The sequence below is a fragment of the Hyaena hyaena genome, unplaced genomic scaffold (assembly GCF_003009895.1).
Source record: "Hyaena hyaena isolate Hyena2069 unplaced genomic scaffold, ASM300989v1 scaffold_116, whole genome shotgun sequence".
Classification (NCBI taxonomy): Eukaryota; Metazoa; Chordata; class Mammalia; order Carnivora; family Hyaenidae; genus Hyaena; species Hyaena hyaena.
In genome coordinates this window covers 1,864,272-1,877,153 of record NW_024080748.1, presented here as the reverse complement: position 1 = coordinate 1,877,153, position 12,882 = coordinate 1,864,272, and the positions used below count along the sequence as shown (strand labels likewise).

Below are 12,882 nucleotides of genomic sequence, written 5' to 3'. Positions count from 1 at the left end.
TATCTGACTCCTGATTTCAGCTCAGGTCATAATCTCATGGCTTCCTGATTTGAGCCCCGCATGGGCTCTGCACTGACAGCGTGGAGTCAGCTTGACATTCTCCCTCTCCCTCTCTTCTGCCCCTACTCTACTCGCACTCTCTGTCTCTCTCAAAATAAATAAATAAGCTTAAAAAAAAAAAAAACAAAAAAAAAACCTCCCAAATCACTGAGATGCCTGGGTGGCTCAGTCGGGTAAGCAGTCAACTCCTGATTTCGGCTCAGGTCATGATCTCATAGTTCATAGGATCGAGCCCCGCATAGGGTTCTGCTTGGGAGCAGATTCTACACCTCCCCCACTCGCTCACACACTCTCTCTCAAAATAAACATTAAAAAAAAAAAAAAAACCCTCCCAAATCATTAAAACCACTACTATTCACTGAGTTACTCCATTTAATCCTCAAAACAACTCAAACATCAAGTTCCTTATCCTAAAACAGAGATTATCACACCATCCTCCCTCATCAGACTGCTTAAGGACTTAACATCATAGATTTAAAATACCCAGTGCATATAGAGAACAAACAGAGGGTTGCTGGAGGGGTTGTGGGAGGGGGCATGGGCTAAATGGGTAAGGGGCATTAAGGAGTCTACTCCTGAAATCACGGCTGCACTATGTGCTATCTTGGATGTAGAGTATAAAAAATAAATTATAGAAAGTATAACACACAGTGCAGAGGTTTCTGGAGGTAAAGTAACTGGTCCAAGGTCACACAGCTTAGAAAGTGGCAGAACTGAGACAGACACCTCAGTCAGTGTGAGAATGAAGTTCATGGTCCTCACCACGGACTACATGCTCAGTCTGACTTATTATAGCCAAACCCATGACTCACCAGAGCAGTCATCAAATGAAAGGCTTCCAACAAATTGTTTTGTTTATTAAGAAAACAACATTGCTAGGAGAGCTTGGGTGGGTCAGTCGGTTAAGCGTCCGACCTCATCTCAGATCATGATCTTGCGGTTTGTGAGTTCGAGGCCCACGTCGGGCTGTGTCTGTGCTGACAGCTCGGAGCCTGGAGCCCACTTCAGATTCTGTGTCTCCCTGTCCCTCCCCTGCTCACACTCTGTCTCTCTCTCCTTCAAAAATAAACATTTAAAAAAAATTTTTTTAAAGAAAACAGCATTACTCTGAATTCCTGTATTTGAAAACTATCTAAAACTTTGAGTCCATTCTCCTGTCTTAGAAGCATTAAAAAAAAATTAAGGTTTCTTTAAAAAATTGATATTATAATCTCACATATACTATACTTGTCCTAAGACTCCAGGAAAGAAGAACGAGAATTAGAATCGATGCCTCAAGGGGCGCCTGGGTGGCTTAGTCGGTTAAGCGTCCGACTTTCACTTAGGTCATGATCTCGTGGTTCGTGGGTTCGAGCCCTGCGTCAGGCTCTGTGCTGACTGCCAGCTCAGAGCCTGGAGCCTGTTTCAGAGTCTGTCACTCCCTCTCTCTCTGACCCTCCCCTGCTCACACTGTGTCTCTCTCTCTCTCTCTCCCCTAGAAATAAATAAAACATTAAATTAAAAAAAAAAAAAAAAGAATCGATGCCTCAAATCTTGGGTTCTACATCTACTTCTACCTCTCACCACCCTCATGGACAAAATCAAGGCACTCAACATCTCATGGGCTTAGTTTTCTTGTCTCTAGAATGGAGACACTACTTGGGCACAATCTGCCCCTCAAATGTTTGTCAGGGAATGGATACGAAAGTGCTCTGGAATATGTAAAACATATAAATATTAGGTGTCGTACAAGATAGTAGTTAATATTTGGGGCGCCTGGGTGACTTAGTCAGTTAAGCGTCTGACTTTCCCTTAGGTCATGATCTCATGGTTCGTGGGTTCGAGCCCCGCGTCGGGCTCTGTGCTGACTGCCAGCTCAAGGCCTGGAGCCTGTTTCAGAGTCTGTGTCTCGCTCTCTCTCTGACCCTTCTCTGCTCACACTGTCTCTCTCTCTCACCTAGAAATAAATAAAACATTAAAAAAAAAAAGATAGTAGTTAATATTAATAATTGATGCTAACACTCATTCTTTCTGCCTGAGCCTATTGATGCCAGAGGGGCAGGAGACTAAGATGATCATTCAGAAGCCTCAGTTCAGTCAGTGTCACCAGCTTCATTCCTTTCCTTAGCACGTGTTCCCTTTGTCTGTCTTTATCACTTTGTAATTATTACTGTAGAACTGGTTACTTCCCTGTAAAAGTGGAATGCACTCTGCTTTTGAGGAGTAATGCTCTAATCGTGCGAGGGCTCACAGTAACTGGCACAGACTGACCGCGGCTGCCCATTCCACAAGCACAGGCCACAGCAACAATGAGAATTAGGTTGTGCTCATAGGGGAAGGAAGGCAGCAGGCAAGGGACAGTAGCTTCTTCAGAAGCTGAATGTGGCTACTGCCCTGGGGCGTGAACTTACTAATAGCCATGACCTTCCCTAAAAGTGTAATGAGCATATCCTGTGGTTAGTGAGGGATCTTGCATTTCCTCCCCACTTCTACCCATTTAAGCACAGGACAATAATCAGGATAACAAACAGGGTTGGAAAAAGTGAGAGAAGATAATCATGTCACATCTGCACAATGCTTTATAGTTTACATCATGCTTTCACATACTATATGATTTACTGTATGATGAAAACATCTTTGAATGAGACTGTCAGCAGACCTAAGTTTCCAGTTCTGATTTTGCCAGTCACTGGGTGACCTTGAGCAAGTCACCTCTCTCTACCTCTATCCGTAAAATAAAAAGGTCAGATTAGATCATTCCTAGGGCCAAGCTAACAACTTACTACTCTAACCTGTACACAATCCTGTGAGAGCAGCATTATCAACCCCATTCTACAGACAAGGACCTGGAAATTCAAGAGTCAAATGACAGGCCCCGACCCAGAGAGTAAGCGACAGAGGTGGACCTAGGACCCAAAAGCCTTCTGATGAAATATTCCAGTCTTTCTACCTTATTACAGTGTATTGGAAATTTTACCCAAAGGCTTTCCAGAAGAGAAATACATACCTGAAAGAGCTGATTTAATAATAAAAATGTTGACCATGAGAAATGGAAAGCTGCTAGAGCGAAGATATATAAGACCCAAGGGGAGCAGGCCACAATCTGATTGAGGTAGGTCCACAGTCCATCTTCTCTGAATGTCGTCACACAATGACTGGACCAATCTGTGGATTCACAAAAAAGAAAACTTATTATTTAAAAAGGCAACAGACTAGTGATTATTGTACAAGAAGATAAAATCACTGTATTTCTTTTCAGGGCGAAGAGAAAGTAAGACATGGTAAGCACTGATTAGAAACCAGCTTTAAAAATTTATCTTCCAGCGGCACCTGGATGGCTCAGTCGGTCAAGCGTCCAACTCTTGATTTTGGCTCAGTCCATTATGTCATGGTTCGTGAGTTTGAGCCCTGTGTCAAGCTCCACACCGACAGTACAGGGCCTGCTTGGGATTCTCTCTCCCTCTCTCTCTCTCTCTCTGCCCCACCCCTGCTCACGCTCTCTCTCAAAATAAATAAACTTTAAAAAATTAAAAAATAATAAAAAATTTAAAACATTGTAGAAAAAAAAAAAAGAATTTTTCTCCCAAGTGCCAGCTTAACCAGCAAAGATGAAAACCCAGTACCTCATTTCTCATTAAGGCTATATGATACCATTGCATTGGCAGCTGGCAGTACAGAATAAAAGCAAAAAAGGTCCATAAGACCACCACTAAAACCACCATATTCAGCACAAAATGAACTGGCCCAATATTAATTGTCCAAGGACGTGATAACAGAGAATGACTGTATTCCATAAATATCTGTCTTAGAAGATTCTTTATTTTGTCCATGATACACAACAAGATAGGAGTCTACTATAGCACTGAAAAAACTCTTACTAAGGGTTCAAATCAGCAGGCCTTTGCTGCAGGCACAAGAAATCCTGTGAGCGCCCAGATACCATGGGCACACAACCTAAGAGCATGCAGTTACTGGGTGTGCTTCTGCACCGGCGCTCTAATTTATCCTGTAGACAGGGAGAAAGTAAGGGAATTCATGAGACAGACGCCCCTAGGGAAAGAGTAAAGGGAAAGATTCATATAGGCACAGCTCAATTTCTCTCCAGGGATACCTATTTATATGCCAGTCAGAAGAGAGGACTTCACTCTGGCCTTCGTGGCCTTCCTCAGCCATGCAGCCAAAAGCAGCGGTGAGGAGAACGAAGGTAGGAAGCAGCAGAAACAAGCGAATAGATCTTCAAGGTCTTGTGAAGCCAATGGCTTCTGTAGGCCCCATGACAGTTTATAAAGGGCAAATTACTTTTGAAATAAAAATTCTGTAAATTTGCACCCTGAGGTTTCATAAAGGCCTCTGACAATGTGATAAGTAGTTTCAGACACTTTCCCAAAGCAGCACTTAAGAGCTCCTGGGACAGAAAGAAAATGAGTCCCTGACTTTACTATCACCTGTCGGACCATTTTAGTCTTAAAAAATATATATATATTTTTTCCCCCTTTTGAGGCTTATTTGGTTCCCAACCATCTTTCACAACTACACATCAGCAGCATTCTAAGAGTAATCATCACAGCATAACAATCAAGGCAACAAGTTAAGGCAAATTACACTCTCTTGAGAGCTTCTCATTAGGACAGCAGACAAAGATGCCTCCCATGTACCTGATATGACAAAAAAGATTATAATTCCCAACAGCAGGTACAGGAAACAGCTGCTGAGTGGGAAAGAATACCTACTTTCTTCCAGCTTATAGATTTCTACTGCTGTCTTCTGGGAATTTTTTTGATAACACAGCATGACCTCAAACTGGAATTTTCAGAGGACTGATTGCAGATTGAATGTCAAAGATACGGCTACAAATGGCCACATACATTATCTTCTGCGACATACAACTTTAATGTGTGCTAATAATACATTCTTATCAGGTGGTCACTGGCTAGTGATAGGGGACTTATACTGTACCAAGTTGATCATCTTCATCTTTAAATAGCTCTGCCAACTACAACGTTCCTCCTAACGATGATCTAAAATCTTTCTCCCCGTAACTTGTTAGGATGCTGACCCTTTCTGAGTGTCCGCCCTGAAAACAGACCTCACAAAAGACGGATGGACGCTACACAGAGCCAGAAGTGGCTGTAACTGGCTCACGCGAGGCTCGGGCACATCAGGGCTCTTACGTCAGGAGTGCTAATGGTAAACAAAGAAGGTGGGATGACAGGGAGGCCTCGTTAGAAAAATGAGGCACAAGTTCATTTTTTCTGCCTGTGAAGTAATAAGAAATGACACGACGTCCTCATTCGGTGCAAACAAATATTGCCAGAATATAAATGGGATAAAAGTAACAAAATATGCTCACTTGTCTACACGGCCGCAGGTGAATATAAAGTGGGACTGTTCCTAAGACACAAAATATAATATAAAAATTGGTTCAGAGCCAGAGAACACAAACAAAGAAGAGGGAAGGGCCAATGCACAGAATACGGAAGCAAAGCAGAAAGAAGAAAAGCGATGGAAAATTACTTCTGTCCTTATCAATACAGTCTTATGCTGGACACAGACACCAAGCAAAGCTGACTATTTTTAGTGAAGAGAGAAGCAGGAGAGACAAGAGTGGTGTAAAACCTGGCTTCTCTCCCAATAGGATCAAGTCCAAGGGACAAGCTGGTTCATGGGCCAGCTTCAAAAAGGTTTTCCAGGAATCTGCTTTACTGTTAGGCTTTAAAAGGGCAGTTCTTTCAGAAGAAAGATGCGTTGTCAAGAAATCTTTTATTCCTTAAACTACAAGACATAATCTAAGGGGTTTTTTAAATTCCAGTGCTCAGGATTACTTATGGCCTTTGACAAGAAATGCGATCAAGGATCACAACCTTCTGACTATTCAATCCATCTGAGGTGGTGGCAATTACACTGAACTATAGAAGCTTTCCCTACTGGTCACAGACACCCAAGGTGTTGGACAAGAAAGGGCTGACACGGTGACTGAAGCCCTCCCCATGCCTAGGGCAGGACAAAAAAAAAAAAAAAAAACAAAAAACCAAAACCAAAACAAAACCATTTCACATAGATATTAATTAATAATCTCTAAAAATGAAACACCAAACAACCCAAAACTTTATGTTTCCGGGGAGGGTAACTGGGAGGCTAGGGAACAGTGTAGGAGGAATTATTTCTCAAAAACTAAACAAAATTCGGGGCACTTGGGTGGCTCAGTCGGTTAAGTGGCTGATATCAGCTCAGGTCATAATCTTGCTTTTCACGAGTTTGAGCCCCACGTCGGGTTCTGTGCTAACAGCTTAGAGGCTGGAGCCTGCTTTGGATTCTGTTTCTTCTCTCTCTCTGCCCCTCCCCTGCTTGTGCTCTGTCTCTCTCATTCTCAAAAATAAATAATAAAACAAACAAACAAAAAAAACCTAAGCAAAATTTAAACTTAAAACAGCTGGAGCAGGGGCAGGGGAAAGGCAGGGAGAGGCAGTGCTTAGGATGCCAAGGGGAAAAGAAAATAAAGTAGAAAAAAAATGTTCCTAACATCCCCCTGTATCAGGCTGCATTTTAGCACAAGCAATAAACTAGTATCCCACGGACAGAATCTAAGACTTGAGCATGAACGTAACAGGAGGGTGGGAGGAAACAGATTTTTGGTGAGGCCAAATTCTCCCCAAAGTCTTGAAAATAGATAACAAACAGTGAAACAAATAAAGCCAAAATAAAGAAACTACAAGCACTATATGTTTTCCCAGTTAGGTGACCCACTCCAAGGCTTGAGAAGCACAGCCGTGCAACTGTTAAGAGCTAACCCAAATCCTTCTTGCTTCAATGCAAACCTGGGTCTTCTTAGTCAATCACATTGGAATAGCTGAATGTCGCTCCCTACACGAGCCCCCTACATGCCCGTTCACATGCTACTGAGAAGTTCTTTTCCTTTCTCAGGGATGCAGAATAAGTGGCCTAATGTTTTCTTCCAAGTCATTATCCCCAAACTCTCAATGACTACTAGTTTCTCCCATTACCTCTAAGCTGTGACTTGACATTTATCAAGAGTTGTGTTCCTTCCCTATGGTGACCACTTCCACCTTCCTTCATCTGCAGCACCAACCTTTTCTTTTTCCTCTTTTATTTACTTATCACTTCCCTTGCTTTGTGCCTGAGCCGCTGATCTTTCCTCACTTTACTGGGTGATAAATCTGCACCTGCCTTAAATGAATTTGTATTCTGACCACTTCTCAAATTTATCAAGGTCACTTTAGAATACACTCTCTTCCCAGGTGCTGACAACTAATCTCTTCAAGTCTTCCTTGCAGCTTTCCCAATGCTGGGAGTCTCAGAGGTGGCCGTTTCATTTTTAGTAGGGGTGTGGTTCACAGTCACTCAGCCAGAATGTGCCATTCAAGAATGTACCAAGACAAGTATGTGTGGATATGGATGTATGAGCTTGCTGTAAGAAAAATGTATACTTACAGATGAAAGATTCATATATAATCCAATCACAAACAATGGAAAGGAAAAATAAGAAGAATATGTAATAGTGATGGTTGCCAAAACCTAGAGCAGAAAGAAAAAACATAATTAATACTTTTGCTTGCAATGATTTTCCAGATCAAGACCTTACTAACCATCTTCCTGTCAAAAGCTTCCACCAAGTAAAAAAGTAAATAAGCTAATACTTGGCTTTTAAATACCACTAAACCAAAACCAAACAGCTCTGATATGTCACGGTCAACTGTGTCAACTGAACTAATAGTTATTTGCTGCTTACCTAAAAGAAGCCACCTTTCTTGAACAGAACGAGGTTTAAGCATATACAGCTCTAGGATGGCCTATATTTACTGTGCTGGAGGAAGGGGAGCAAGCAGGACTTTGGACAAATCATAACCTGTACTTTTTCCACGTAACGAGTTTAAGTACAATTTCTGAACTTCAAGGATTCACTTGATCAGGGGAACAGAGAAAATGAATCTGAAGAACAGCACTAAATAGCTCTGCTGCAGGGCCCTAGACACAGAAAACAGGGGCAACGGGCGGCCACTCTCACATATGCGGCTTGTATCTACCGCTCTCTGGACACCGGGGTTGGGCGCACCTTACTACTAAGGATACAAAAGTACCACCATGTCCCCACTTTCTCCTCAGGCAGCAAAGCCCAGCAGCAGGAGGAAGGCCCCCTGCAATGAGGAGATCTAGGCCCATGGGTGACTAGTTGTGTGACTAGAAGGAAGTCATTTAACCTCTCGGGTCTGGTGTCCTTGCTTTTAACATGGAGATATCTCTTCTGTTTCACAGGCCTGGCAGCCCAACAAGATGATCCACTATGTTAAATGCAGCCAAATAAAAATATATGGGCTCATTACTGTTGCTTTTCCACTTCCATTCAAAGCTGGCTGCTCTGATGCGAATCCTCCCGTCTTTACAGTGGGATGGGGTCCATGAAGCTTGGGACCCCAGGAATGATCTCTTCACTGTTCTCCAGGAACAGCAGAGGCCATCAAAATGCACCAAAGAAACCTGACCTGCTGAGGCAGGTTTTTGTTCGAGATTATAAAAGCTTCCTCCTCTCCTGGAGACAAATGACCATAGTTCCTCTGAAGTCCTCATAATAAGCCTGTGACTTCTACAGCGACCACTCAGAGGAAACTCAGGGCTACAGACCAGGACAAGGAACAGTCCACACCGTCTCTGGTGTGAGCTTCCACCTGAGCTTTGAAGGAGGCACCTGGAGAAGTACATGAGAGAGACGAGCCACAGAATGTGGTAAGAACCTGGTAATTTGGCACAGATGACCAATACTACTAAAGTAACCTCAGGCAAATAATTTGCCTTTCGTATTTTTCCACCTCTCAAATGGAGACATAATACCAACTTCAGAGGTGTGCCCTGATGATCAAATAGGCTACTACATTCAAAACTGCTTTATAAACTCTAAAATACTATACAAATGACATTAATTATTATCAACATCGACAGTTTTCCAAACATGTTAACACCACAGAGAGGAGTCTCTGACAAAGAAGAGTTACCAAATGGACCCCTGAGATGCCCTTCTGTCTTTTCTATTAATCACACACATGACTAAATATATACTTAATAGTGTCAAATAAGAAATTCAATCTCTCACCTATGCACCGTCCAGTCCACAGACAATGCTGATCGTACCGAGCGACACAGGAGTTACACACGTGGCAATGAAGTGACCTCAATGGCTTCCTTATCTAAGGAGGCAATTAAGATAGGTCTAAGCAAAAATCAGTGTCTTAAAGTGGTAACAAACCACAAGCAGACTCTTACTCCTAAATCATAATGACGTGGGTACAAATAATCCTAAATAGGTCATCAATTCACAGAGAGGCTCTGGAATGCCTTATTAATATTTACTTTCATATATCTATTTTGAGTAGGCCAGCACTAAAGGGGTTTTGAATTCCAGAGCCTATTCACACTGACAAGGGGGAAACAAGGAAGTATCATTAAGAAAAAGGGAAAAGGAAACCCCAGTTACATTTCTGGCTCTGCCAATAATTTGTTACTATGTTAGGGGGAAGTTACTTCTTCCCTCTAGACCTTGATTCCTCAATTGCAAAATAAGACGTTTCACTAAGCGGTTTCTGGGATCATCGTGAGCCTCTGACTTGAAGTTAGTTCTAATATATGCTTTATGGCAGGAAAAAGCAATCAAAACACAGCACGGATCATTCACAGAGAGATCTAACCACAGACAACTTCGAGAAACCACAAACATCATTCCTTCATATGCTCAAGGCAGAAAATTATTCTGACAGTAATACAAAATTAGAAACCGGTAAAAACAAAGGTGTGCAAATATACCATGGATATTTAAGAAATGCTTACATGAGAAATGTTACCAAGAATTTGCCTTCTCACTATGGGATAAAATTATTTACAAAAAAAAAAAAAAAGAAGACTCACAAGACAGGAGGTACAAAATGTTCTGAAGTCCAGACAGCCAGTCTCTGCAAGGGTGATGATATTCTGAAAGGCACAAGATTTGATCTTACGATGATGTTTTATTGGGGAATGGTTATTCACCATTGTCACAGCTCTCTCTCCAAAATGACGTGGCCAGAAGAGCAATCTGGAATATCTGCCACCAGATGCCACAAATCATTCTGTGCCTGAAAATAGTGTGACTTTTCAAGGCTGCATTTTCAACCACAGCCAATAAATTAGAAGGCACACAAATTACACCTCCCCATTCTCTCCATGAATGGCAGTCATCTCCCAGTTATAATCTGTTAGAGAAAACTACACCTTATGGATACACTCATAAAAAGCAAACAAAACCCATCAGTACCCATTGGAACTGATGGTGACGAGCACCACAGGCTCAGTCTCCCAGGAACTGCCTACAGGGAACACCGATGACGACCCTTCTAAACATTCACCAGCAAAGGAAGACACGCATGTCCTCTGACACCTTCACATCTATCTCATGTCAATAAGGAGGGCTCCCCCTGGCCCCTGCCTAGTTACTCACCATGGATCAAGTGGGGGAGTTTAAGCTAAATGATCATTATGTAAGTGCTCCTATAAAGAAATTGGATCGTGTTCGCTAACAGAAGTTGTATTTGAAAAAGTCTTGGGTCTGACTTTAAGAGGAAATAAAAATACTTTTTAAAACTTTTCCAGAAATAAGTGAAAAAACATGACACTGGAGAAATCTCAACTTTGTTGATTTACGCTGCATCTATTATGTGCCAGGCACTGGAGATGACCCATGACAAACACGAGCATTGCTATGACCTTCCTATTTAAAAAAAAAAGTAATCTTACAAAGGAAGCCTCACCGTTTTCCTTTCTTCTTCAGAAGCTTTAGTGAAGCCTGGATCAGTTGCCCAAGTCTTGTAGAAAAAGTAGAGGAAGCCTACTAGGCTAAGAACGAAAGCAAAATAGAAAGGGGTGCCTGCTAGATGTGAAAACCATGTTAAGGAACATATCAACTTCCACTAAGAACAGCATAATTACAACATAAGCAATTTCGCTATAGGTGCCTAAGAATCTCAGGGGCGCCTGGGTGGCTTAGTCGGTTAAGCATCCGACTTTCGCTTAGGTCATGATCTCGCGGTTCGTGGGTTCGGGCCCCGCGTCGGGCTCTGTGCTGACTGCCAGCTCAGAGCCTGGAGCCTCTTTCGGTCTGTGACTCCCTCTCTCTCTGACCCTCCCCTGCTCACGCTCTCTCTCTCCTAGAAATAAATAAAACATAAATTTAAAAAAAAAAAAAAAAAAAAAGAATCTCTCTGCATTCTACCCTCACTTTCTGTTACATATACTCATCCCTGACCCCATTCTGTGTTCTAATCCTACAAGAATGTGCTCATAGTTGGCTAATAATTAACCCCTTCTGATCAGTTGAAACTCCTCAAAAAAATATTGATAGGAATGGTTGCCATATATGAGGTACATCCTGAGGACTGAAAAACATTCAAGATCCAAATAAATTAATCTCTAATAGTATTACCGTGGCTCTCCTGTAAGTATTCAAAAGAATAATTATCGGTCATTTTGACAAAATCATTCAAAGAAACAAACCATGTGATTCAGAGATTCCAAATAAAATATTTCCTTATACATTAGATAAGTGCTTACAAAAGTTTCCTAATGTAAGGTTTAATAACTAATGCTTTTCACTGTATTAGGCTGTATCGATTTAGAAATTTAAAAAACTGCTCTCTTTGCAAATTAATTACAAATCGAATACTGTTTTGGGAAAGGAAGATACTGTAGAGACAGTAAGATAAAAAGTATTTCAAGGATAAATATTATCCACTTTGAAATGTTTTTAAAGTGGTACAAATTCTTTGTATAGAAAGTAAAATTTTGCTCCAGGGAAAGACAAATGAAGGTGCAGTAAGTAATAAGAACAATATACCAGTAGTAAACCAATTCTCCTTGCCTAATTTAAATCATTATCAACACAGTAACCACATCTGCCTTCCAAGTTATTATCAAGCTGTCATGTTCCAAACTTTGGAGTGGAACAGGCAGCCATAAAATAAACTCTAAACCCGTGCTATTCAAAGTGTGATCCATGGACTCACAGCAATGGCTTTACCTGGGAGTCTGTAAGAAAGGCAGAACTTCAGACGTTACCCCAGATCTGCAGAACTACACTCGGGATTTTAACAAGATCCTCGGGGGATCCACATGTACATTGGAACTTAAGCAGCACTGCTCTGAGACACAAAAACTAGTGCTCTGACCCACAACCACATCTGGTTTACGTAGGCAGGAACAAATCTTGTTGGTTTACTAGTTTATCAGTTTGGGGGCATGTGGGTGGCTCAGTGGGTTGAGCGTCCAACTCTTGATTTCGGCTCAGGTCAGGACCTCAGGTTTTGTGAGTTTGAGCCCTACATCAAGCTTGGCACTGATACCACGGAGCCTGCTTGGAATTCTCTCTCTCCTTTCTCTCTGCCCCTCCCCTGCTTGTTCTTTCTGTCTTTCAAAATAAATAAACAGTTTTAAAAAGTTAATTTATCAGTTTGTTTGTCTGCAGAAGGGCCTAGCTTTAAGAAAGAGATAGGATCTAAAAGAGTGGTGTGAAATGAAATTCTAACAAATGAAGCTTACTTAGAATGTATTAATAACACTGTTAAAGAGCACATAAGTCGAGACCTTTAGTTAAAGAATCACATCCTGTTTTCTTCCCACAGAATCTTGATTAACACACAACACATTCTCAAAAATACATTCAGTTGAGTCACATGATTCTGCACATTGAGCTCACTGAACTCTGGCTTCCCATTCCAAAGAACTTTCAAAACAAATCCCAGGAGAATCACTGGATCCTCTCTAAGTAAAACAAATGCATTCTATCCCCTGATATAAAAGCCAAACGTT

The 12,882-nt window shown here is 41.6% G+C and overlaps 1 protein-coding gene across 3 annotated transcripts in view; it reads right to left on the bottom strand.

The window, feature by feature from the left end:
• Positions 1 to 12,882, bottom strand: part of ZDHHC13 (zinc finger DHHC-type palmitoyltransferase 13) — a 50,106-nt gene that overhangs the window by 3,758 nt on the left and 33,466 nt on the right. For 2 of the 3 annotated variants that reach the window (XM_039236722.1, XM_039236724.1), the window contains exons 11-15: positions 10,830 to 10,954; positions 9,952 to 10,014; positions 9,143 to 9,236; positions 7,489 to 7,572; positions 3,047 to 3,204 (exon numbers count right to left, since the gene is read on the bottom strand). In XM_039236722.1, coding sequence (XP_039092653.1) covers positions 3,047 to 3,204; positions 7,489 to 7,572; positions 9,143 to 9,236; positions 9,952 to 10,014; positions 10,830 to 10,954 — 524 coding nt within the window. The remainder of the gene's footprint in view (positions 1 to 3,046; positions 3,205 to 7,488; positions 7,573 to 9,142; positions 9,237 to 9,951; positions 10,015 to 10,829; positions 10,955 to 12,882) is intronic. The other variant, XM_039236723.1, reaches the window with a different exon arrangement.